Genomic DNA, 27,234 nt, shown 5'->3' with positions numbered 1-27,234 from the left:
CATGGGAGACGTTTTTTTATGGATTAATGTTATGCATCATTACAGAGAAGAAAAAATGGAAATGAAAGGACGTGCCTCTGCTCCATGTTAATAATTTCGAATTATTAACCTCACAAATAATTGATTTACTGGCTTTTCTGGGATTGATAACGGCTGTCCTGATTAAAAAAACACGCTTTCACGGCTTTGAATATTGAATCTAAAACTATGTGTGTCACTCGATTGAGACTTGTGACATCAGAACCAAGGAGAACTGGTTGCCACTGTTTTGAAGTCAATAGGGGTGTAACCTAACCTCTGGAATTGGTGTCTGAAATTTGTTGCAAATGCAGTGCAGTTTACTTTCGAAACCGGCCGGGGATGGCAAAACTAGTATTTTGTTTTCTGATCATTTCCAGATTATCAAATTTTGTTTTCAGGGAGAGTGTCTGTCATTACGATTCCTTAATTTATTGACACTGTGGTTATACCTACTTTCCATTGCTCACTTATTCAAGACATTTAGCATAAGTTAATATTCAGTGTATTAGACTCGTATAGAGTAAAAGTTTACGAATGCCTCTGCGTTTCCAGCCCAATATTAGCCGCGCCAGTTATGAAACCTCGCATTTTTGGCATGCCCTCGGTGAATGAATTGCAGCGCCGCCAGTTTTTCATCTGGGATGTACGAGAAACAGCGATTTCGAGTTAACAGCATTGTGCTTAAAGCTGCCTTCTGAAGTGAAAGCTTTACTACGCCATGTTCCACGAGTTTCGCCGACTCCGTCGCTTTGATTTTCAGCCGCACCGGCGCCCCAGTCAAAAAAAGTCAATGGGTCCAATTGGGAATTTCCCAATGAAATGAATGGGTCAAAAACCAATTGTGTTTTCGCCACCCATTGGGCCTGACCATTTGATATGAATTGGTGCTCCCAGTTGAAAATAATAGGTCACCCATGAAGACCAAATGGTTCATCAATTGAACTCAAATGGCATACCCATTGAACCCAAATGGTTTGAACTCACATAGCTGAAAAAAAAAAGAATGGAAATGCAATTTCAATGTTTTGTGTCCAGAAGTTATAGGGGAGCCGACTTCTATACAAGTGGAATGAAATTACAATTTTTTACAGAAATAATATATGAGACAAGCAAGCATTACACACACATGAAACTAATACAGATTCAATGTATATATCCACAGGTTGCAGACTTATATACTCCATTCTTTGAACAGTGCTGCTGGGACCAGTGACACATTTTTGTTATTCACTGTTAACTTATTTAATTATGCCTGCACTTAGAGTGAACATAATATAATCAATTAATAAGATTAAGCGGCATATACTTTTTATAAGAACTTAAATTTTTCACTGTTGTCTTTTAATAGAGGTATGTATATCTGTGCACATCTCAGTCAAGGATATCACTGACTTGACTTTCCCAATTGGGAATGTTTGCTTAGGACCAATTAGAACCAATGGGAAGCCCAATTCGTTTCAAATGGGCGTCCCAATTGGGAGCAAAGGAATCCCAATTGGGATTGAAGTAACCCATTGGGCTTCCCAATGGGTTTATTCAATCCCAATTGGGACCCCCAAATGGTTTCTTCATTCCCAATTGGGAGTCATGAAACCAACTGGGCGTCCCAATTGGGAGTGAGGAAACCAACTGGGCTTCCCAATTGGGAGTGGAGAAACCATTTGGGTTGGACAGTACCCATTGGACAAACCATTTGGGATTAGCAGAACCAATTCAATCTGACTGGTCTTCCCAATTGGACCTATTGATTTTTTTTTTACTGGGGCTGCGCTGGCTTGGCCATTAGGGTGCCTCGATGCCTTTGCTTCACCATGTGACCAGCCACGTCACTCGCCACGGCGGTTCCGCAAGCGATTCCGTCGCCAGCGCGCGCTTTCCGCCTCCGCAGCTCTATGGCTCTATGCCGCAGCTGTAATCGCCGCGCATGCCCCTAATGACAATAGACGCCTGGTAGACTTTCTTCAGGCGTACCCATTTAAGCTAGAAAAGCACATTTCCAGTTGAATTACTAGCTGGAATGCCATTTTCAAGCTGGAAAAATGAGATTGCAGCTGGAGTTATTCCAGCTGGAGCTTGACTGGAGGTGTAAATTTTCCAACTGAAAACCTCAACATTCTAGCTGGACATGATTTCCAGTTCCATAATCCAGCAGGAAATAGATGTCTTTCCGCCTGGAATTTCTTTTTCCCAGCTGGATAATTTGGGTACTTGGTTCTATCATCCAGCAGCAACCCGTGGCTCGACGCGTGTTTGGCCGCGGTTTAAAAAAGATTGCACAGCTCGCATAGGCAGTGCACGCTTCGCGATAGATCTTAGGGAAGGTGGGCCATCCCGAAAAATTGCACAGAGGACCTTGCAACTTCGTCAGCAAGTGACATGCTTTCACTTTGTATAACAAGGCGTAGAATTAAACCTCCAGTAATTTTTTTTTTATAGTCGTCCCATCCACTACACCAACAATATATAGTTTCCGTCCGGCCACATTGGCTCCGTGAAGGTGAACCACGCATAGCCTCGCCAGTTCACTCAGCATAGCCTTGCCAGTTCACTCAGCATAGGTTTCGACAATCGAATTGGCAAAACGCACACCTTCTCCCGGTGCTCCTCAGCCCACTCGTCTCGCTAGCATGGCGCCTATTGTGACGTCGGTTTAGCCTATATATTCCGCGTAACATGCTTCTTTTTAATTATGAGTATTCACGTAGTGTACGCTGCCTCGATCAATTATGAAAAACTATCGAAAATGTTTTCTTTTAATCGCCATCAGTCATACTTGTGGTTCGATTCTTTTTTAAAGTTTCGCAATATCGTTTCATTACTTACATCGGCGAATTTTTATTAGTTCGCAGGTAAGTTCATGTAAAATGCATTGTTCAGTGTTTGTTAACGTAGCTTATTCTATCGTTTCGATAAATATAGCCAACGTTACCGAAAACGAAGAAACGCTGCATTGGCCAAATTGGTAATTTAGAAAAAAGAATAAAATTTAAAGCTTTTGAACATCTTTATTTATTTATTTATTTATTTACAATACCTTACAGGCCTCCAGGGCCTTACAGGCCCTTCACTGCAGCAGTCAATTTTCAATATACATTTTCTCAAGTATCTCGTAAGATTATATTTCCAGTTATTCGCAACCAAAAATTGGCAAAACAGCCCACATGAGCACGAAAGTACACCTATTCGTGAGCCAGAAGCTCGAAATATTTTTCTTTTTCTGGGCAGAAACAATTGCGTGCCCTCTCTCTCCAGTCGTCGCGCGCAATCAAGTACAAAATATTATGTAAATATAAAATTTCAGTCAGCCATTCATTCCATAATCATGTATTAATTACCTCGGTTTGAGAAATAAGTTGGCTTTCTCACTGAACAAGTTCACATGTGGGGAAGCCAGCTTTGGCGAGCAGTTTACATAGTTAATACTTGGTGAGGAAAGTAGGACTCTTGGCTCTCCCCGGCAGTGTTTCATACGTTCGACTGCTGGACCTGTGGACGTGGGTTCTAATCCAGCCACTGTATCCATGTTCCTATGATGCGCAACGAGATCCCGTGTGTGTGCTATGCGATGTCAGCGCGAGGTAAGAAAGCTCCAGGTTGTCGAAATGAATCCGAAGGTCTCAACACCCTTTAATGCGGAAGCATTCATCTATAGACTGCTACCACGAGACAAATTTTGTCTTGCTTTATTGTAGAGCAATTCAAATGGGCAAACAGGACTACAGCGTCATCATCCAGAAGACCAATCACCACAAAGGCAAATTTCAAAAGTGGTGCATAGAAACTCAACAACAGACTGACTACGTCAATTGGGCCAAAATGTATGTATAAGTACAATGTAGCGCACCCAGGCCGATAATCGCGCCCAAATTTCTTCCGGGCCTACCCATGAATTTTGGTCCTGGTGATCCTAAGATGGACCTCGCTCAGATTGTTCTAATTGATATTCAAGTACAAAATGAGCCTCGCCCTTTTGTATAGTCGCCATCAAATTTAGCCAGCCCGAAAAATGACTCCGCGAGACTGAACCAAAAATTGATCATGTCAAAGTAAACTGCACCTTGCCCAGTTCGACGCTCACACCAAATGTGAACCCGTACCACCCCCAAAACCTTTCCAAGTGCCTCCTAGTCCAGGGCTCCGCTGGCCCGACCTTTTGGTTGGAGGTGGACCAGGTCGACGGAGAAGACTCCTGGGGATGCAACAAGAGAACACCTCTAAATTTAAGACACCCCAAAACCGTCGAAAAATAACATAGAGCCAAATAAATTATTTCCTTCCTTCCACTGGTCTCCCGGAGATTGATGAACATAAATGCGTTGAGTGGACTGTGCCTTCGCGTGAGTTACCGAGGTAACCACGGTGAACCGGCGTGTTTTATAACACAGCTCTTATTCGCTTGTTTGGCGGCTGAGCCGCGTCGCCGTTGCTCCCAGCGTAACCGAGCGAAAGAGAGTTACGAGAAACTCGCAAGCCAAAGAGAACTCAGAAGAGCCACGAACTCTGCACCGCTCGCTCCATGACTCTTCTTTTTCTTCTTCTGAGAAATTATTTTTGGCGCATGAGGAGGATAGTGTTGTGTAACTCATACATACGTACATACATCTCTAAATTTATTTGCTTCAATTTATCGCGAAAACACTGAAATAACTGCTCTAACTGTTTGCATTAGGGAGTATCACGACCGTCCTTTGATTATTTTTTTTTTTTTCTCTGAAGTACGGGCTTCTTTGAATGGAGGAAAACTGAAGGAAGAGTTCGGCAAAAGTGGAATTTTTTTAGCAGAGGGAGTGATGTGTTTCTCGTAGCTTGCAGATACATTTTTCCTATGGGTACCAGGAGATACACCCCAACCGATGGCTGTGCGGAACTTGAGCTGATTCGCTTCGACAAAAGCTGATTGTACTAGCAACGCGGTAAAAAGAAGCAGAGGATGAAAGCGCGCATATTTTCAATGGCAGTTGAATATGAGAGCAGTTGCGTTGTGTTTATTTGCGCTGTACGCGAGCTCGCACCAGCCGCGACCTACTTTTGTTCTGCTGAAAAAATTATCGGTTGATATCAGTTCTTTCCGCCCTAATTTCATTCATGCAAAAAAAAAAAAAAAAAAAGTGCTGACAGACATTTGACTTATATCCGGCAGGCGTAAAATATATAAATCGTATCTTCTGACAAAATATAGACACATGAAATGATGTCGCTAAAGCGATGACATGACAAGTTGAGATTACTTTTAAAAACGCGACCAGATCTTCTCGACTCTGCTGTACATCGCAAGTGCTAGGCATAACACTATTGTGTAGTGTCTGACACGCCTGAATAACGGTAGTCGCAGCTGATCTCGAGCACGTCTGAGCGTGGATGTCCCTCGTTGTCCACCCTTTCTGCAAACGTCTGGATTAGGCACGGTCATGTGTGCCCATTAAAATCTGCAGTTTTATAGAGTGCGCATTTCTTAAATTTTGCCAATCATTGTAGAAATCACCCACCGCAAAATTAAGGATGGCCTCTGTGACCTTTGTTATTCTCAAAGGTTTCGTTGAAAAAAGAAAGACTCGACTGCACTCTTCGAGTGCCTTGTGCATTCGCGTGTCTAGGTTGATGTAACTCCCTGCTCAGTGGTGCAGAGGTAGTTCACGTCAGCCGAAGACATCATTTGATTAAACTACGCCGAAGTATACGTGGTAGAGAAAAAAGGAAGTTGAAGCAGGCGCTTTGCCTGCGATGGCTGCAAAAGCGCGTGTGACACTTGCAGTAAAGGCCAATTGGGCATATCCTCGCGCTTGCCCGAAGCCAATGAGAAGCATCTATCCCTTTCTGATCCGCCAATCAACTGACATTCTAGAACCACCGGTGGTGGTGCTTTGTGACGATTTCAAAACCGTTCATCTAGCTGACTCAGGTTGGGCCTGTCAGGTTGCTCACTGTGGATGATGGCGTCCGCCTTCCCGATCAAGACTGGAGCCGCTGCAAGCAGGGTCATCCCGGAGGTCGTGGTTGACGAGAACTCGAAAAAGGAATACGTTCGCGGCAAATTCCTCGGCAAGGTAGGCTCTTCAGTCGTTTCTGGGTGGCACTGCCCGTTGCATATCGTACCACTGAAGGCTATTTTTGAGGAAGGCGCGTGGTTCGAAATGCAGATTCTATACGATGCCCTTTTGTCACTGCAGTGGTAGACTTGCTTTGTGGGTGTTTCGCCACGTGTTTGTTCGCGTCTCCTGTAATTCGGCAGCTGCCTATAGAACCTACATGAGGGCAAGGCTTCTTAGTTCACGCTGTCATAAATGAAGACCATATTGGACACACATTCACTTTGTGCACTTCTTTGTCCAGTCTAGCCACTGTACTTATCGAACAAAGCAGGGATTGTTATAAATTAGTCACTCGCCTTGTTACTTGGCAAGGACGTTCGCACGTAGGGCAAGCAAGCAAAGGAAACTTTCGAAATCAGAGTGCTTACTAGGTGAACTTGAATCCGCAAAGGATAACTCGGCGGCGAAGGTTCTAACGACGTGTACGTTGGGATAAGAATACCAGCGGACTTAGGCCTCGCTACGGACATTCCCATTAATCCGCGTGTAGTGTCTCGAAAATCCCTGAACACTGCTGGCTTTTGCGTGCCTGACTGCGATCCTTGGCGAAGAATTCTAATAGTCTGGTTCGAACATGTTGTAGATAACAATCTGTGGTGCGGGACAAAAAACTGAGTCCGCGTGCACCTGCTGAGTTTAGTCAATGAATATTTGAAAATTAATTCAGAAACTATCCCTCTGGCAATGGAGCAATTGAGGAAGAAAGGTGGGTGGATAGTTAAACCGGAAACTGCTGCATGAGCTTTCTCCCCAAAGAAAGCGCGAATATATTCTGGAATCATTAAAATGCCCCCCCCCCCCCCCCCCCCCTCTCTCCATCTCTCTCTCTTCGGCGGGAACCGTTCGGCGGGAATTTAAAACTCCGAAGAAACACGCGAATTAATTCCTCTGCGCAGTAAAGAGAGATGTTAGGGTCACACCACATGGTTTGAAAAAATAAAGTGTGGCGGCAGTAAAACTTCTCATTGCTCGTGTAACTCACTTTTCATTTCAAAGCGTCATCTCAGCTCTACCTGCAGTTTATCCTACAAAAAAAAAAAAAAAAAAAAAAAGGTCATTAAAGCCTGTGTTCTTGCAAAACTACCGCATGCACAAGCAACAAAATTGCGCAATTTTTTTGTGCATATGGCCGAAACTATACTGATGTTGCAAGTAAGATCTTAAGCCTGCTGAGCAGCTATCGTGCCGAGGCACTCTTCAAATTGTTTACCCTTTTCACTCGTCTACTTTTTCGAGTAAGTTCAAATAAGAATAATGTTAATTATTTGGATTTTGCAGCGACAGATTTAGAGGGAGGTGGAAAAGGCGTTCCCTTCCTAAAGAGGAATTTTAATTAGAAATGTTTTGCTTTAATCCTTCTCTCTTTCTCTTTTTTTCTAAAAGGGTTCACAAAATGCATGGTTGAAATGAGACCATTTTTACCAACCGCTTCATGCAAGTGGCTTATTATTTCAATCAGCCATTCATTATATGATCATGTGTTAATTACCTCTGTTTGAGAATTAAGTTGGCTTTCTCACAGAACTAATTCAGATGTGGAGAAGCCAGCTTTAGCGAGCAGTTTACATAGGTAATACTTCGTGAGGAAATGACTCGACTGTACACGGTGGCAGTGTTTCGAGCGTTCGGCTGCTGGAAAATAGGAAGGGAGGGAGAAATGAGGGCATTTACCCAAAGCTTAATTTTTGCAGGGTGCATATGCAAAGTGCTACGAATTTCGGGACAAGGAGACAAACATGGTTTACGCCGGCAAGATCGTATCCAAGGCACTGCTCACGAAAACCCGGCAAAAAGGAAAGGTACATATCTGAGGATTTTTGTTCACTACATTTTCTCAGCCTTTCGCGCATCCTTGCAAGTAATTTGTAGTGCAAAAATAATTATTCGGGACAGTAAGCTCGAGTGTATTCAAAATCTTATATATATATGATTGTTGCTTTTGTGCCTGGATAAATTTATAGCTTTAATGAAGGACTTCACTAACTGTTCAACTGGCTGCGTCCTTTAGTTTTGCTTTTTTATACTTTTAACATTATGACTGGTTGCCATTTCTAATGGTTTGTACCTGTCTGGTCCAGATAACCCAGGAAATACAAATACACAAGAGCCTAGACCACAAACACATCGTTGGCTTCCACGGCTACTTCGAAGACGATAACCACGTCTATATCATTTTGGAGCTCTGCCGAAGACGGGTATGTATTTGTCGCCGTTTGTGGATGTGAGTCCCTCAGTTCCCATCGTAGTCTTGAATATTATACTTTCGTAAGACGATTTATTATTGTCCCTTTTTGATGATGCTAAAGCGGCCATGCAAAAAACGTGAAAAGGGAATTTTTTTGCTATTTGGTGGCATTTGGTTAATATGGACCACAACCATAAATTTTTTGCAAACCGATTGTGTACCTGAACTTCAAGTTGACTAAAGAGTAATGTAGGGGTTAAATAGAGCAATGGCTTAGCTGCCACGCTCCGTTAAGACAATGCGAATATCTGCGTCTGATTTCCTGCATCTCTGTAGACTAGAATACGCTCAGCATACTGTAGTCCACAGAGGAGCAAAGAATCTGTTTGCAGCTTTGTGTTTAATTCCAGTGATATGCCAACATAGTACTTACCTACTTACTGGCGAAATCCACTATGGTCTCAGGTACATGTATGCACCTACCTTATTGCACAGTGATTAAACATGAATAGCATTCGCTTCAATTATTTTTTGTGTTTTCTTTCGATTTTACAGTCGCGAACCTTACTATTTTCATGCTGCCTTTCCTGCTTTTCAGCGTCACAATTGCGAGAAGTTTCAAATTGTAGTGTTATTCTCCGCAATTACATCATGCGAATTTGCCTCTTTTATAAGGAACTTCCTCATTTTAACACTAACACCCCGGCCGAGTCCTAAAACATGACCATCCATCATGATATATAGTTTTTGAGTGTTTCACATAATGTCTTATGTATTATTTACCGGCTGCGCCCTCCCCCCTCCCCTCCCCATACCCCTTATGTGATGCCCTAAACTAAGGGCCTTTATGGGGGAATAATTAGTGACAGTTACGATGATAATAGTGAAAAGGCAAAGATGCTGAGAAGAATATTACGTCGCGCGAACATGACTCGCGATGTCTTGGTTAAAAATCTACAGCATAATGGGTTTACTTCTAAGTCGTGCAACGGAACTCCTGGAAGCACTCCTGGAGTACTTAAGCTCGAAATAGGTGCGCACGAGATTTCTCGTTGCCAGCGAGACAGACTGACAGTGAATGCTGGAGATGCGCAACGAGCCCTGTTACAGGGCTTGGAAGGAAACCTATTGGTTGCATATTTTCAAAAGGACGTACTGGTTTCTCTAGTTATATCTGCACTTAACGCAAGTCGCGAGCTGCCACTGTTTGTGTTTTAAATTCAAAAATAGCCCATTCAGTGTAGAGACAAAACCCTCACCGGCAACTCCTGCTCTCAAGAAGTTCTGGAAATTGTCTTATCCTGGTATACCACCTCATATAAGGCACATCTGTTCACCTTGGCGGCTACACAAGGTTTATGCAAGCATTGAGATGTGTCTGAAGCAGAATAGTGTGCTAGTTAGCTACATTGTGAGGCACGGATTGCGGATACACATACGAATCTGGGTCTTGCTGAAAGTAACAAATTTGCTCGCATCACTCATGTTTGGGCGCATGCCCTCCGAGAAGTGTGGCACACGACGGAAACCAAATCACATGTTTCCGGCTATCGCACTCATTCACTCACTTCTCACTAGTCTTTTCGAGTGCTTTATTGAAACCAGATGCCTTGTAGAGTAGACGTGAGATGTAATTTTAACAGCTTCTGTTAGCAAACGTTTCACTGCATTGCTTTCCAGTCTCTGAAGGAAATGCACCGACGTCGTGGGAGCTTGACCGAGCCCGAGGCTCGGTATTTCCTTCGCCAGCTCCTTGTGGCTTGCCAGTACCTGGCACAGGAGCGTGTGATCCACCGAGACCTCAAGCTCGGCAACCTGCTCCTCAACGACGCCATGGAGCTGAAAGTGGGGGACTTTGGGCTCTCCGCCCGCATCAGCTACCGTGATCAGCTGAGGATGACCTTCTGTGGCACCCCAAACTACATCGCCCCGGAGGTCCTGGCCAAAACGGGACACAGCTTTGAAGTGGACGTCTGGTCTATCGGCGTCATCCTGTGAGTCTTGTGTCGTTTCAGGTGCCTGATATAAACTGTCGTCTGACGAGAAAGAGGATGTAGATTTGCCTGTTACAGACAGTGTGCCATAAAATCCAACCCAGTCCAATGTAATCCAGCTGGTTCCTCTTTGTCCCTTGAACTCCTTCTAGTACCTATAACGGATGCACTAAATTCGCGACAACTTTCTAGACCTAGAAAAATCCACTCTGAATAGTCAGGTGATATATCTTATTTATCACTATATCACTGTTATCGCTATAATCACTATCACTATAATCGTCCTCATCACATCGTGTCAAATAGCCCTGCCGGCGTGGCGCATTGGCTACGGCGCTCGACTACTGTTCCCAAGAATGCGGGATCGAATGCCGGCCTCGGCGCCCGCTTTGATGGGGGCGAAAAGCAAGGCGCCCGTGGGCTGTTCACTGTCAGTGCACGTTAAAGATCCCCTCGTGGTCGAATTTTCCGGAGACCTTCACTACGGCGTCTCTCATAGCCTGAGTCGCTTGGAGACGTTAATCCCCACAAACCAAACCAAACCAAACCAAACATCTTTTCAATACATTTAGCTTGACAAATGTATCTCTCAATGCCTGTCAACAACTTTAGTCTGGACGGTCTGCGTCAGCCGGGGGGTTTATATATTTCGCGTGCTCTTTCGCATATTGCTGTCTCTTACGTTCGCATGCTAAATAGTATGTGTGAGGATGTACAAATAGATGAGCAGTGATGAATCCAGTGGCAAAGTGCAAGTACCCGATCGAGGATACGCAAGGGGAGCCGCTGACGGGAGTCTAATGCTGTCGAACCTGAAGTGCCTGAAAACTTGGTGCCTGAAGACCTGAAGACCTAGTTAACGCGGACCTGAGGTGCCCCCCCCCCCCCCCCCCCACCTTCAATTATTTTAATGCGAAAGCATATCTTGGCTCATGGGTGGCATAGACACAGTCTGTCATCGAAAGTGGCCGCACGAACTTTCAGTGATCAGTTTCACGGGTAATTAATATAACAAATATAACTGTTGGTTAAGGGCACATGTAAATAATAGGAATAATTTTTCACGTCGACGAAACATTTAAATAACTAGGTAATTAGTCAACTAAACGAATTAAGCTGTGGATAAGAGCTGCGTGTGGACAGAGCGTACCCGCAGGAACTCTTTATCAGATCATGTTCGCGCGAATAATCAGGTAATTTGACCAACTTTGGCATCAAATCTAATGCTAACATGACCAACTCGATATATTGACCTCCAAATTTTAATAGGTCATCCCCTAAATTTTAGCACCCTGGGCTCTTAAAATCTGAACTCGCTAACGTTTGATCAAAAGCGGTGTCTAAACAAATTCCAGTGTGGCCAATTCAGTGATGACCTCCAAATTGAAATGCCCTCCCCCCCCCCCCCCCCAAATATTTGGCCCCCTGGATCCTCACAATTTGACCTTGTGAAAATTTGACCAAAATCGATGACTAACCTAGTTCTAGTATCCCCAGTTCAGTGGTGGCCTCTAAACTTACGTGGGCCATCTCCGAAATTTCGCCTCCGAGCACACCCTCCTCCTCCCCCCTCCCCCCCCCCCCAAAAAAAAAAAAAAGAAATTGACTGCGTTTAAATTTTGCCAAAACTCAGCGTACTTTGCAAATTTAAGTGGTTCACCCACAAAATTTGGTCCATTGACTTCCAAAATTTGATTTCGTCCTGATTTGACCGATAGAAACGTCAATCAAGTAACGATACTAAACAGCGAAATCCAGAACTCATAACGGAACTAGGCACGTAAAACTCACATTGTTTTCACATTTCTGCGCGTAAGCAGACTTGTATCCCTGTTACTTTTACATATTTTGCTGCAGCTGCATTGTGGTTCCCACATATATTTTTCTACGAAAGCGAACAGGCCTTGGCATGTTTAAGGAAACTGGTTGTACATGTTTATCTACTGCACTTTGAACATTTTTACAAAAATTACAGCTTTCGATAGCGTCTAACGGTCCTTTGTGAGGGAGGACAGTGCGTTACATCTTCTTGCTTTTGTTTCCCTTCTGCCTTTTATCAGCTGTCCATATTTTTGTGTGTTCTTTCTCATGCACTTCTTCGCTCATCAAATGCTCTTTGTGCAATTTTGCTGAAAAACTTCCTGCGCCCTTTGCGGATGTAATATTAGTTATTTATCCTGAATATTTTCATTTGTGAGTTTTCAGTCACTTTCATTTTTCTCGAGTCATTGTTAGCCTTTTTCATTTTGCTGAGTCCTTCTGATCTATTATTTGTCTTTGATATTTATTTTTAGTATTTTCAATTTGTTACCGTGGCAGCCACATGCCTTCCTGCCTTCTCCATCTCCTTCCTTACAAGTGGAGTGTTACCCTCTCTCCACTTTGCCGCATCAAACAGGGCAGATGGCACGTGACTTTTCCGTCTAACAACCGTAACAAGTGGCGGTTACAGTATCATATAAACCGACATCAGTTTTTCTCTTAATGATTTAAATCAAGTAGTATTAAAACAAAAAGGCCGAACGTTAGGACTGCTTTCATTCGCATAGTTATTATTTCTATTTTTATCAGGTTCTGTTCTTATCAGGCTGTCTTGAAGCGTATTGCAATCACTGAGCGGGCAGAAAGTTCCTTGTCCTAAAAGTGGCTCCGAGACACGCATAAAGCTCTCGATCCGTTATCAGGACCAATAGATTAACAAAAACTGTTATTGTCGCCGTTTCATTCACTATATATTCGCTGCCTACAGCAAATGTGCTCGCTTGTGAAAAGTGACACGGCGTCTTTCAGTCCTATTACACATGAAGCAGGGTGCCGTCGAATGACCATAATGCACCACGGTTTTCTGCAGGTTCACAATGCTTGCAGGATATCCTCCATTTGAGGCTTCCACGCTGACGGACACCTATGCTCGCATAAGCAAAAACGATTACCATATCCCCTCATCGATGAGCTCTCACGCAGCTTACCTCATCCGTAGGCTGCTTCATCCACGGCCTGAAAAGAGACCCAAGATTGAGGACATCATGAAGGATGACTTCATGACTTTCGGTAGGTTTTACTTGTGCTGTATATACGTGCTGCTTTCAAGCTCTACGTAGTTATGAACCCTTTGTGGCATTACCGTGTTAATATGAAATACTGGGACACGTTTGAATACGTAGGGATAGGACACTTCAAAAAAAAAAAAAAAAAACGATCTAGATGCAAACAGCGCAGCTAGAAACCTAATCAAATTCGGTAAGAATATATCTACGACTGTGCGCTGCTTGTACTATTCTATATTTTACAAAGTTAATGACCATGCTGACCGATGAAATGCGAGTGCCAGTGCAGCTGCAAGGTGTTCTAATTTAGGTATTCATGATTATACAATTGTCAAAACGCGCTGCATGCAACGCTATAAGTCAGTATATTACCTCTACGACCGCGATGTCATGCGTATGGAGGCATTAGAGACATTTATCATTGCGGAAGCGTACTACAGCGTAGACGTGAAAGCATCCGAGATTATCACGCGCACAGCCATTAACTCACGAACAGACCCAGGCAGTTAGAGGCAGGGGCACAAGGGCCATTCGTAAGGAGTTCCATAATGAGCTACGCCCTTCCGGCATCCCATTTCATGCCTGAGTCTATACTTTCAACTGTAGATGGGCAACATGCTTTTGAAGCGTCGTCGTGTAAAGATACATTGTGCCTCATTCGAACTTCTTTCCTATTAATCGTTAATAATATGTGCGAAAACACGAGGACACGGTCAGTTCGGTTTGAGTGAATTTGAACGTGCCGTGTTTAATTCATGTTGCGAAACGAATGCGAAAATAATATATTCGCTTTTTTTTTTTTAATTTTTGAATAAATTCGCACACACCTTGACACTTTTAATCTGGCCTCCCTGTCTGTAAGTTTTGCGTAAGGTGGTTTGGAACTGGCATAACATTAAAAAAAAACACAAGACCTATTGGACCCATGCCCACATTTGGACGTTTTAAATATATTATCATAGAGCGTAGATAGGTCTTCATGGCCGTCTTTGCAAAATATTACGCCGTCTGCGCGCAATGCGGGATAAATTCAAGTCGTAGCTCGTCTGCACTCTGTTTCGACAAATCCAACCTCTTCAATTATGCGGCCAGCAGCGACACTCATGTACGATGCAGAATCAAACCGCATATAATTGGTCCGTCATTTTTATACATGGGTTAATAATGAACAAGAGAGAGTGAAAAAGATCTACTTCAACGCAGTGTTAGGCGTCGAGGATACTCTGCGTCCGGTTAACCAATGCAAACTTGTCTGCCAGACGGTCCGATACTAGGAAGATCGTGTCACGTTGTGGGAGGAGGGTACGGGGTGATGAGAAATTTTAATGGCACCATAGATTAAAAAAAAGTCATGTTCTAGATTAGCAAACTTTTCGGTACAATTTGCTTAGTGCAGGGCAGAGTCAGAGACAGTGGAGAAAAAATTGCAAGGCTGAAGGGTATGGTTGATGCGGCGAATAATGCGCGATCGGGGTGTGGTGAGAGATTTCTCAGAATTATAGAGAATTTTGTCATAGTAAAGATATATTTACCGTTATATTGAAGAGTAGTTCCCCGTGTTGACGGAGAAAGCCAGCGGTTCCAGGCGCTCGCTGTCACAGTCGGTTTGTGAGGCGCGATGTGGCACCTTATTGCGTGGGACATCAAAGTGACCAGGAATGCAATCTAGTGTAAATTTACGGAGGACAAATATGCTGAAAGTATCTAGTAGATCTTTTCATGAATAGAAAAGGACTGTGACCCACGTGAATTGCGCGTGTATAGCTTGCTTCGAAACGGTCTTGTCTAACACAGCTGCCGATAATAGGGCGTGTCAAAAATTATGGAGAGATGTTTCACGTTTCAAATTTTTTCAGTGTCTTCACGCATTGTTATGTGCAAACTCGCTATATTGAGAATGTACTGAGTCATTTGGATCAGTGAATGTATTTCGCGTTAATACAGACACTGACGTTCGCACTTGAGTGAAAGCACTTCTCTTTGTTTATTTAACTCTGTCATGAATGCGATGCGGTTTTGCTGTCATTTTAGGACCGTTGCCTACGCAGCTGCCGACATCCTGCCTAGTGACGGAGCCGCGTTTCGACACACTCAACATTGATCTGACCGCTGATGGCCGCAGGCCACTTGTGGAGAAGAACAAAGGGCCGGGTGAGTTACACACAGGGTACTGTTTACCACCATGTGGAGTAGCACCATGTAAACTGGATTCCAAAGGAAAGAAAGCGTAACAGGGGGCGGCAAAAAGTCAGGTTGGCGGATGATGTTAAGAAGTTCACAGGGGTCAGTTGGATGCAGCTAGCACGGGACCGGGTTGATTGGAGGAATATTGGAGGGGCCTTCGCCCTGCGATGGGTATAGTTCGGTTGATAATCAGATTAGCAGGTGGCGGTTGAAAGTTAGGTGAGCGAATGAGATTAGGAAGTTTGCGGGGATCGGGTGGATGCAGCTCGCACAGGGCGGGATTAATTGGAGGGACATGGGAGAGGCATTCGCACTGCAGTGGTTGTACTCAGGCTGATAATTATTGTTTTCGGAACTTCGCATTGCAAGCTTATGCAACATTGCAACTTTAATGAGCTGGTGTACGTTGCAAGCACTGACTGCCATATTTTGATAAAATATTCGACCGTTAGTAGTTATCTTAACGTGCAATACTAAATTTCGGCACATTTAAGGTTAAATGCGACCATTTTCGCGTGACAATTCGGCTGAACCCCATCGTATATATATATATATATATATATATATATATATATATATATATATATATATATATATATATATATATATATATATATATATATATATACTGTGTGTACTGCCACGACAAGACAGCTATTTTTCGGGCACAATTCGAGATTTGCCTTCCAGTTTACACATGTACACAGGATTAGAACCGCATAGTAATAAAGCTCGTAACTGTGTTCTTGTTCGTTCACAATACACATTGTTTGAACTTACCAACCAAAAGTAAGGAGTTCAATACTGTTTTGCTATACTTGTTTTGTTCTTCCTATGATGCTTGCTTTCACGCTTGCCATTGTGTGTCCTCAACATCATTCTGACCATTAATAGCCTGAGACCAGCTTTCAAGATGTTACATTCTTTGCCATCGCAGAACCGGGAGCCAAGATTACGCCCATACGGTACGACCCCCAGGCACGGAATCTGAAAACACAAAAGCGTACGTGAAGTTTCTTCTACTTTCTGGTTTTGTGTCAAGAAGCTGCTGGCTTGGGCAGAGAATACATTGTTAGGCCCTTGCGCTGCTTGGATAATTGTTGCCAAAGCAAAAAGCTTATTATGTAATTTATTTGCCACAAGAAATACACGCTTTCTTCTGATTACAGACTGCACATGGTGTAGCCAAGAGAGTTTCGTAGCGTCTATCTCGTCTTAGCTTTGTTAACCTTGATCCGGCTGTAATGGACTCTGAGCGCAGTCGAACATAATGCTGCCTTGCTTGTAGCTGAACCGTTTGTCAAGTTGCTGATTTAGCAATCACGTAATTTCTGCGTGAACGCACTATAAATGGCTCTACGGTATGCTGAAAGCATCTGGTACATGAATGAGGGAAACGAAAAAGATTCAAACACCTAAAGACAAAAACGACCCGCAGGATACAGGGCTTTCTTTTCCAGATAATTTAACTTCGATAACAAAGGAAACCCGTTAAGTTCCGGAAAACACGATCACGCTTGCAAGGGGACGACAAAAACTCCATATTTGTCAACTTTGTGTGGCCACAATACCGCTGGCTCTCGGTCTATGCGTACTAGCTACTAGCCGCACTCTGGGCATTTCGTGGATGAAAACTGGACGAGAATGTCCGGTCATTCGCTAACCTTAGGCGAGTGTCTGGGAACCCCTGCCGACTGACACCGTAGGAATCGGCACTTTAAAGGCCTTTAATTTAACGCTACCGCTTACCGCTACCGTTTACCGCTACCGCGCGAGCGTCACTATGTATGCGCAGATCACCTTGAGGGCGACAGATGGCGCAGCCCTTTTCGTACTCTCGAGTACCATTTTCGCCTGCGTGGTTTATTACCAATTACGTAATAAGGGAGTGGTTACTCATGATCATCCACCTAAGTGCAGCCATGTGGCTAGAGAGGATTTAGCGCTATGTTTGATCACGCAAAACGTGCAGTACATTAGGAACGAATAACATTGTAGCGCACAGCGACGCTGTAAGGCGAAGACCGGCGTTCCCACGGCTAAAGAAGAAAAACTCACAGTGGCTTAGCTGTAGTTAAGCCTAGGAGATTGTGGAAGCAAGAGAGGCCAAGTGTCTTCAGTGGAAGACGACACCATCTATTAGGGTGCCTCGACGCGCGCGCCTCGCGCTCTCGAGGGGTGGAAACAACTCCACCATGCTTTGGCCCACTTCTCTCATTGCGCTTCAGGAGCGTTCCTGTTATCTGCAATCCCAATCTTGAACGCGTGCCAAGGAACACCACGCGACAGGAGCGATGACGTACCGTCTAAACGCACATTTCTCATCTTGTCGAGCGTTCCTGCCATCTGCAATCCCAAACTTACACTCGCCAAGGAACGCCACGCGACAGCCGCCGCAAAATCGGGACACACTTACGTGGGCTCAAATATGGAGGCGTAGAGGCGGCACTGACCCTTGCAAAGAATATACCCACCCTCCGGAGCGGCGGAGGGGGGTGCGCGCATCGAGGCACCCTGCCGCCTGTGGCTACCGGATGGATGGATGGAATATAGGAGCGTCCCCTTTGAAACGGGGTGGTAGCAGTAGCTATCATGCTCTTTTTTTTTCATATATCTTAATTATTGATTTAGAATGGTTAACTAAACCATCATTCTATTTATTAAATTTTTGTTCCTACATTGCTAACAATATGTCACTTCTCTGCTTTTAAGCCACCAATCTTCCAGTCGTTTTTTGCTAGTTTCCACCGCCAGTTTATTCACCGGATGGATGGATGGAATATAGGAGCGTCCCCTTTGAAACGGGGTGGTAGCAGTAGCTATCATGCTCATTTCTATCAGCAGTAGCTATCAGGCACGGATAGCTACTGCACCACCTGTTAGACTACAGCGCACCTAGTGAGAGAAGCGCGAAACGCCCGGCGTGGCTACGAGCCGCTACTATGGTGGTTGAAGGGGCCTTAAACATAGAGTTCCTTACACTAGGAAACTCTATGGCCTTAAAGCTACGCTAATATAGCTACGCTGAAGAGCCGACTCGGTAGCCTATCTTCTTGCCCCGCCGGGGTGGTGCAGTGGTGAGACGCCCGACTACTGTCCGGAGTGCCCGGGTTCGAACCCGTCCTCGGCGGCTGCGTTTCGATGCGAAGAGGCGTCCGTGTGCTGTGCGTTGTCAGCGCACGTTAAAGATCCCCAGGTGGTCGAAATTACTCCGTAGCCCTCCACTACGGCTCCTCTTTCTCTCTTTCCACCTTCACTCCCACCTTCCTTCCCCTTACGGCACGGTTCAGGTGTCCACAGAAACAAGTGTGACAGATACTGCGCCTTTCCCTTCCTGTGAACCAACTATTATTATTATTATTATTATTATTATTATTATTATTATTATTATTAGCCTTTCTTCACCCCGCTTATGACGTCACACCATGGACGGATGGATGGATGGATGGATGGAATATAGGAGCGTCCTCTTTGAAACGGGGTGGTAGCAGTTGCTATCATGCTCATTTTTTTCCCTATATCTTAATTATTGTTTTAGATTGGTTAACTATACCATCATTCTATTCATTGAATTTTTGTTTCTACATTACTAACATTGACACTTTTCATCCCTTTGAAGCCACCAATCTTCCAGTCGTTTTTTGCTAGCTTCCACCGCCGGTTTATTCACCCGGCCACTGGTATCTCTAAACCCCAGAGCTTCACGAAGAATGTTAGACTACACCTGTTAGACCATCTGTACAGTGGCTCCATCTGTTAGACTGCAGCGCACCTAATGAGAGAAGCGCGAAACGCCCGGCGTGGCTAGAGTGTTCTAGAACACTATAGCGTGGCTACGAGCCATGCTACGTTGAATAGCCGACTTGGTAGCCCTGCTCTCGCGCTAGTATGACGTCAGTAGTCACGTGATGTAAAACGTAACTACCAGACCACGCTACGCTGAAGGCACGAAACCTGGCGTATCGCTTTCGCAATAGAATTAAATTGAACGGCGCGTGCTCGGTGCGCACGCACGGCACGGTCTGTTTGGTTCGAGAAGCCTGCCACGCCGATCCTCCTGTTTGGTGCTCTACTGTGACCCCGTAAATTCCTCACACCTTCGATATTTCGGAGGTTATGGAGGATATGGAAAACGCATTACACGCAGCGACCGGATCGAGCGCGGCATCGGAGCGACAGGCAGCAGTGCTGTCGACCCTGGCACCGAGGGCAGGACAACGAGAGGAGCACCTGGAAGAGCTGCAGAGCCTTCTTCGGCGCCTTCTGAACGGCCGACCGCCCGAGCACAGCTTCGAGCACCCGGACGAAGTGGAGGACCCCGCCTTGACGCCCGTGTTCTGGGTCAGCAAATGGATGGACTTCTGCGACAAGTACGGAATCGCCTACGAGCTCTGCGACAACAGCATCGAAGTGCTGTTCAACGACGTCACCCGAATCATCCTGCACAGCAACAACGTGTAAGCGTTTCTGCTCGTTGTCTGAAAAAGAAAGAAAAAGAAAAGTGTGCGCATGGGTTTGTAATGGAAAAGAAGGAAAGGTTCGGACTCAGCACATTCAGAATAACGGCCTGGGGGGCGAGTTGGTGCATGATGGAATTGAACGGCGGCGCAACACGGAAAAAAAAAGAAAAAAATGTGTTTTTTTTTTCTCCCGTTTTTGATAGTTTATCTACTGAGGTTAGAAATATCTTGTCTGATTTCCTATTGGTGCTGCTCGGCGTTCACGTGTTGGGTTTGGAGCGGACTGTGGCGATGAGTGTGATGCTTGAGATGGACGTATAAATATGCCACCTTTCCGTTTAATAAATAGTTGGTAGTGTGCGCATGTGGTGTCCCCTTCTTGTCTGTGTCCGTTTCCGTGTTGCGCCGCCGTTCAATTCCATCAGCACATTCGATAGCCCTAAACGAAAACAATGCAGAAAGTATGCAGGCTGAACGGGCGTCACCGTAATGACATAACAGAGGGGGCACGAAAAGCATAACAGCTGAATTAATGCGTGTTCGATTTAATTCCCTTCATGTCAAAAGTACGCGTAAAGCGGGATTGAAGAACACTAGAGAAAGAAAGGAATTCTTGCAATAAAATTCACGCTGAGAACCACCGGTGGTATTTCCCCAATGCGTTCAGATTTAATCACTAAAGCGGTAACCGCATGAGGTAATAACCGATGCAGACAATTTTTTATGACTGACGTTAAGCCAAGTACGCTCACGGAAACGTATAAATTACACCTGCACATTTTAATCGCGTGCAGTGCGCATTGTTTGTAGTTTGCTGTTTCTTCAAGTTTTCTTTTGGAGCCATTTATATCCAAAACCTTGCCTTGCAACAAAATTCAAAAAGTGCATGTAATTTCGGCGACTAATTTCCCTGCTCGGTGTATCAGAGCCTGCCACGCCGGGGTGGTGCAGTGGTAAGAAGTCCGACTACTGTGCCGGAGTTCACGGGTTCGAACCCGAACACGGCGGCTGCGTTTCAATGGAGGCGAAACGAAGTGGCGTCCGTGTGCTGTGCGATGTCAGCGCACGTTAAAGATCCCCAGGTTGTCGAAATTACTCCGTAGCTCTCCACTACGGCTCCCCTTTCTCTCTTTCCACTTTAACTCCCACCTTCCTCCCTTCCCTTACGGCGCGGTTCAGGTGTCCACACAGCAAGTGTGACAGATACTGCGTCTTTTCCTTTCTGTGAACCAATTATTATTATTATTATTATTATTATTATTATTATTATTATTATTATTATTATTATTATTATTATTATTATTATTATTATTATCTGGTGCACTATCTAATTCCATTCTCTTTGACGAGGAGTTGATAACTGAGAGTCTTAAGCGTCTGAGACCATCTTTGTCTCCTGGACCTGATGGCATTCCAGCTGCCATAATAAAAGCCTTCAGTTATATCTTCGTACCAGTACTGACTGCCATATTTAATAACTGTTTAAAAAATGCTGCCTTTCCTCGCGTGTGGAAAATGGCACGCGTGTTTCCTGTCTTCAAGTCTGGAAACAAAACTGATGTTTCCAATTATCGTCCGATTTCTCTTCTATGTGCAACCTCTAAGCTTTTCGAATTAGCTTTGCACAGCGTACTTTCCTTCCATCTCAAACATATCATAGTACCGAATCAACATGGCTTCATGTCGGGTCGCTCTACTTCCACCAACCTAGTCACGTTTATGACGTATGCCTCTGCAGCAGTCCTTCAGAGGGGTCAGGTTGACACTGTGTACTGTGATATGAGCAAAGCTTTCGACGTTGTTACTCACTCACTACTTCTTGAAAAACTTCTACTCTCTGGCGTTGAAGTCTCTCTCGTAGCCCTCTTACGCAACTATCTCCTTGATCGCTTCTGCTTTGTCAGTGTCAATGGACAGACTTCTTTCGTTTACCCTGCAACGAGTGGAGTTCCTCAAGGTTCAGTACTAGGCCCGCTTCTCTTCTCCGTTTTTATTAATGATGTTTCCTCGGCGATAAAGAACTCCTCGTTTCTTCTTTATGCTGATGATATAAAAATATTCAAGGTAATACAATCTTTTCAAGATTGCGTGTTGTTGCAATCGGACATATCTGCTTTTTCTGATTGGTGTGCGATGAATCGACTTACCCTCAATTCTTCCAAAACTAGGGTTGTGTCCTTTACTCGTAAAACACATAGCTTTCTCTACCATTATTCTGTCAATTCTGTGCTGTTGGATAGGGTTGATGAAATTAATGACCTTGGTGTACTTTTTGACCGCACCCTCAGCTTCTCCTCTCACACTAAACGCATTGCTCAGCGGGCTATGCGCACACTCGGATTCGTTTGCAGACTTTCGAGAGAGTTCCATACTCCACTTCCGTTCCTAAAACTGTACCTGTCCATATGCCTCCCGGTCTTGGAGTATGCGTCGGTTGTTTGGAATGGCACTTGCAAATCGAACTTGGACAAGGTTGACAGAGTACAAAAAAAATTTTTACGGATATTTCATTATCGCTTTCCTTTCGCAACTTCCCCCTCTCGCTCCACCAGGAGCGCCCAACTGAATCTTCCTTCCCTTCACTGCCGTCGTATCAGACTTGATATCATATTTCTGTACAAACTCCTTCATGGCCACATTATGTGCCCTCAGCTCTTAGAGTACATCCTACTGCGCGTTCCGCGAAAGAGCATGAGGGAATTCAGACCATTTCAGGTTTCTCCTCTTCATTCCCACTCCCCTCTGGACAGGATGCAGTGGTTATTTAACTCTTTTTGTCCTCACCTTGACATCTTCCAAAACTCGCTCTGTTCATTTACATTGGATGTTCGTAGCGTTGTATTCTAAATAGTACTTTATCACTTAAAACTCCCACTTTCTAGCCTTAAATTGTATTTACTTCACTTTTTGCTTTTTCTCCTGTTCAATGCTGTCTGTATCGTGAACTACTTTTTATCCGTTTCTTACTTATATTTCAACTTTAAACTTTATATTCGAATCTTACTGCCCCTTGTTCAATTTTACTTCTTTATTGTATTATTCTGTATTTCTAGCCTGTGTTTTAAGTACCATGCACTTGTTGCGCCTGGAATGGTTGTTTATTTTATGTATATTTCTATATTACTATAATCAATGTCAGTCATCTGTTTTTTTTTTTTTTCTCTTCTACCTACCGTTCTTTTTTTTTTTTTTTTTTTTTTCCTGGTGTGCTAAAAAATTCTCTCACTGTGTATATAAGTGATGATACTCATTGTTTGCTTAATTTCCGTGATACTTTTCGTCTCAGTTTCATTTCATGTATTATTTATTTATTTTTTTGTGTTCTCTCTGTGTGTGTAAACATGTTTGTGCTTTTTCATTTTTTTTATTTGTGCTGCAGCACAAAGACCACACGGTTGTTCCTGCGCACATTAAATAAAGATTGATTGATTGATTATTATTATTATTATTATTATTATTATTATTATTATTATTATTATTATTATTATTATTATTATTATTATTATTATTATTATTATTATTATTATTATTATTATTATTATTATTATTATTATTATTATTATTATTATTATTATTATTATTATTATTATTATTATTATTAGAGCCAAACTCACCATGCTGCCATCCGCAATTCCAGGAACGTGACGTACGTGGACGTGGACGGTGTCGAGAGCTACCACACCTTGGAAGTGTATCCGATGTCCCTGGAGAAGAAGATCTCGCTCCTCAACTACTTCGGCGACTACATGAGGCATTGCTTGGTCGCCACCAGACACGACGCCCGTCCGCGGGACGGTGACAATCTGGCTAGGCTTCCATGCCTTGGGTCATGGCTGCGCACGCGTCGGGCCATCTGCTTCTACCTCACCAATGGCACAGTGCAGGTAGGCTTACCGCTTTATAAGTACGTCGCAGAAGGATACGACTCTTCCAATTGTGAGACTTTTATTGACGACATGGAATTGTACAGGTGATGATGATGGTACAAGACTACAGTGATTTTATTTGAATGTCACCAGGGCAGCTTCGCCAAAAGCTCTCATGGAGCTAAATGACTTGATCTAAGCAATGTGGGGCAAAAGACTTTTCAAGCAGTTCATGCAGAGGCTCGAGACGAGAAAAAAAGCAAACAAAACGGCAGATACTAGGGGGGAGGGGGGGGGGAGTTGTATCCTCCCTCCCCATGCCGTCAAAGCGTTTAATAATAATAATAATAATAATAATAATAATAATAATAATAATAATAATAATAATAATAATAATAATAATAATAATAATAATAATTGGTTAACAGGAAGCGAAAGGCGCAGTATCTGTCACACTTGCTCTGTGGACACCTGAACCGCGCCGTAAGGGAAGGGAGGAAGGTGGGAGTGAAAGTGGAGGGAGAGAAAGGGGAGCCGTAGTGGAGGGCTACGGAGTAATTTCGACCACCTGGGGGTCTTTAACGTGCGCTGACATCGCACAGCACACGGACGCCACTTCGTTCCGCCTCCATCGAAACGCAGCCGCCGTGGTCGGGTTCGAACCCGGGAACTCCGGTTCCCGGCACCTCCCCGGCGGGTTACCAATCTTGATAGGGTTCGTATTCCGCCCGACCCCCTCGTCATTCGCTGTGTTTTCCAGTCCACGTCCTTTCGCGCTGTGTTTTTGTCAATTAGCAATGCATCAACTAACCCCAAACCAAGTCCTGATACAGTGTATTCACTGGCTCTGCGGCAAAGGCCGTTCGTTTCAGACATTTAAGTGCTAGCGAGGTTTAACTATCGGATAGGCGTATGCTAAAGACGTGGATAACTACGCTGAACGATGTCCGTGTGATATTTGCTGGCACGAGTAACCTTGTGTTGCGATTCTGCGATGTTTGTAATAGCAATTGACAGCTTTTCTTTGGCATGAAAAGGTATTCCTGGCGGTACAAGTAGCTTGATGTTGACGTCATTGGAGGTGAATACTAATACCTACATGATATTCTTCGAGTGCGCCATTTCAGTCTCATTTTCGCATAATGTCTTCCTAAAATTTCTTAGCTGCGTCGCTCAAGTGGTTATCAACAGGTAGAGCATATGGTTCAGTGGATATGGCGCTCGAATACTGAGCCCGAGGACGCGGAATCGGATCGAGGCCGCGGCGGTCGCCTTTCGCTGGAGGCGGAATTCTGGACGCCTGTGTACTGTGCGATGTAGGTGCACGTTAAAGAACCTCAGGTAATTGAAGTTTCCGAAGGCTTCCACTACGGAATCCCTCATAGTCTTAGTCCTTTTGGGACGTTAAACCCTATAGAGCAAACGAAACCAGCCCAGTGCACTCTTTCTTGTTCATAAGTGCAGTTGATTGAATTATCTGGGCGCTATATTTATTGTATGTGGGACGTTGCCACAGTTCATGCAACTCGTCCGTCTTCCTATTTGTTTCAATGAGAATTTCTACTGACTCAGTGCGATGTTCTGTGCAACCTATTAAGGTCGTTGTGAGAAAATGCTATGAGTGGCGGATTTTCGTTCCATTTGAAATGTGAATGAGTTCTTGCTATAATAGCAAGCAATCTCACGCCTTCGTCTTCCGCCCAGGTAAACTTCCACCAGGACCACACGAAGATAATCCTGTGCCCGTTGATGGCTGCGGTGTCGTACATCGACACAGAGCGAGGCTTCCACACATACCGGTTCGAAACGCTTGAGCAAGGCTGTCCAGCAGAGCTGCTCTCGAGGCTCAAGTACGTCCGCACCGTGCTCGACAAACTGGCCGCCGCCCCGTCATCGTAGGAAAACAGAGCCATCGGTCCAAACAGCACGTTACGTCGCGACGTTTGGATGTTTCCTTCAGCGATGGAGAAAGCGAGCATCAGTGGGCAACAATAAAAAAAGGTGTCGCTTGTTATTCTAAGGACCTATGTACAATTTACAAACAATAGGCTTACCTCACGCTTCTAGCTACTAAGGCATCCCAATTACCAAGAACACCGTTTCACGATTGTCGAATATACTTGAGTCCATTCAAAATATTAAGTTCTGGCTGCTGATCGGGTGCAGGAATTTCATTTACTTGAAAGAATCATCTTTCCTTTAAACTGTGATCAGGATTCGTTCTCACCACAGCTGCTTCTCATATCGCTCATGTTTCGATATGCGGCAAGAGGCTGCGTGCTCACTTGAATGACGTCTGCTTGTGGCAGTGGTGTGAAGTCACAGACATGACAGGGAAAATTTACTGGGGCATCACAACAATAGATGAGAGTGCACTGAGAGGGTATGCATCATCATCATCAGCCTGATTATACCCACTGCAGGGCGAAGGCCTCTCCCATATTTCTCCACTTAACCCGGCTCTGTGCTAGCTGCATCCACTTGACCCCTGCGAACTTCTTAATCTCATCCGCCCACCTATCTTTCTGCCGCCCTCTGCTACGCTTTCCTTCCCTTGGAATCCAGTTTCTTACCCTCAGCGACCATCGGTTATCCTCTCTTCGCACTACATGTCCTGCCCATGTCCATTTCTTCTTAATTTCTACTAGAATGTCGGTAACTTGAGTTATTTCTCTGACCCACTCTGCACGCTTTCTATCTCTTAACGTTACCCCTACCATTTTTCGTTCCATAGCCCTCTGGGTTGTTCTCAACTTAAGTAGAACTCTCTTGGTTAGCCTCCACGTTTCAGCCCCATAGGTGAGTACAGGCAAGATGCAACTGCTGTATACTTTCCTCTTGAGCGATACCGGTAAGCTGCTAGTCATAATCGTATGCATCATAAGGTGGATCAACTTACTTCATTAGCACGACAAAGGGGAAATACTCTTTTTTCTTACGTATCCCGTCGTACTTTCCGGTAATTATGCTAAATGCTCTGTAAACTTATCGTTTCATTACTCTATGCAGTTTACCAAGGATTATTCCTCTCCTGTGTAACTTTGCCCTTACCTCTTCGTTTGCCTATTCGCTTGACTTGGAGCATCTTGGAGTCGCACCCCGCCTATGCGATTCAAAGGCTTTGAGGCTCGGTTACTTGTGCGAAGGACGCGGGTGCTATACCATCCTTGGCGGCTGTATTTAGATAGAGGCAATGTACGAAAATGCCCGTGTGCTGTGCGACGTCATTCCGCGCTAATGAACCTCAGGTGGCATAACCTAATCCGGAGTCCCCCATCGTGGCTTCCCTCACCATCTGGGAGACAATTCTGTGTCGTAATATAAGTTCGATCCCTCTAGATCTATCATGATTCCGTCATAGCCTGAGCAGCTTTGGGACGTTAAACCC

The 27,234-nt window shown here is 44.4% G+C and overlaps 1 protein-coding gene across 1 annotated transcript; it reads left to right on the top strand.

The window, feature by feature from the left end:
- Positions 1-5,673: 5,673 nt before the first annotated feature.
- LOC146182296 (serine/threonine-protein kinase PLK1-like) lies at positions 5,674-25,854 on the top strand. The gene is made up of 10 exons (XM_084577388.1): positions 5,674-6,065; positions 7,802-7,909; positions 8,189-8,305; positions 9,976-10,289; positions 13,141-13,340; positions 15,368-15,487; positions 16,458-16,523; positions 19,668-19,977; positions 23,618-23,864; positions 25,551-25,854. Exons 1-10 carry the CDS (start codon positions 5,949-5,951, stop codon positions 25,743-25,745), a joined length of 1,794 nt encoding a protein of 597 aa, XP_084433514.1. The 5' UTR covers positions 5,674-5,948; the 3' UTR covers positions 25,746-25,854.
- The last annotated feature ends 1,380 nt before the right edge of the window (positions 25,855-27,234 follow it).

Source organism: Amblyomma maculatum, chromosome 8 (assembly GCF_055883805.1).
Source record: "Amblyomma maculatum isolate TAMU_Amacu chromosome 8, ASM5588380v1, whole genome shotgun sequence".
Lineage (NCBI taxonomy): Eukaryota > Metazoa > Arthropoda > Arachnida > Ixodida > Ixodidae > Amblyomma > Amblyomma maculatum.
Note: the sequence above shows the minus strand (reverse complement) of the source record. Positions and strands in the feature narration are given on the sequence as shown.

Excerpts from the sequence above, each read along its gene's own strand:
- LOC146182296 (XM_084577388.1), top strand. The coding sequence starts at position 5,949 with ATGATGGCGTCCGCCTTCCCGATCAAGACTGGAGCCGCTGCAAGCAGG. Across the intron at positions 7,910-8,188 it reads AAACCCGGCAAAAAGGAAAG|ATAACCCAGGAAATACAAAT; the intron begins GTACATATCTGA and ends TGTCTGGTCCAG. Across the intron at positions 16,524-19,667 it reads GAATCTGAAAACACAAAAGC|CGACCGGATCGAGCGCGGCA; the intron begins GTACGTGAAGTT and ends CATTACACGCAG.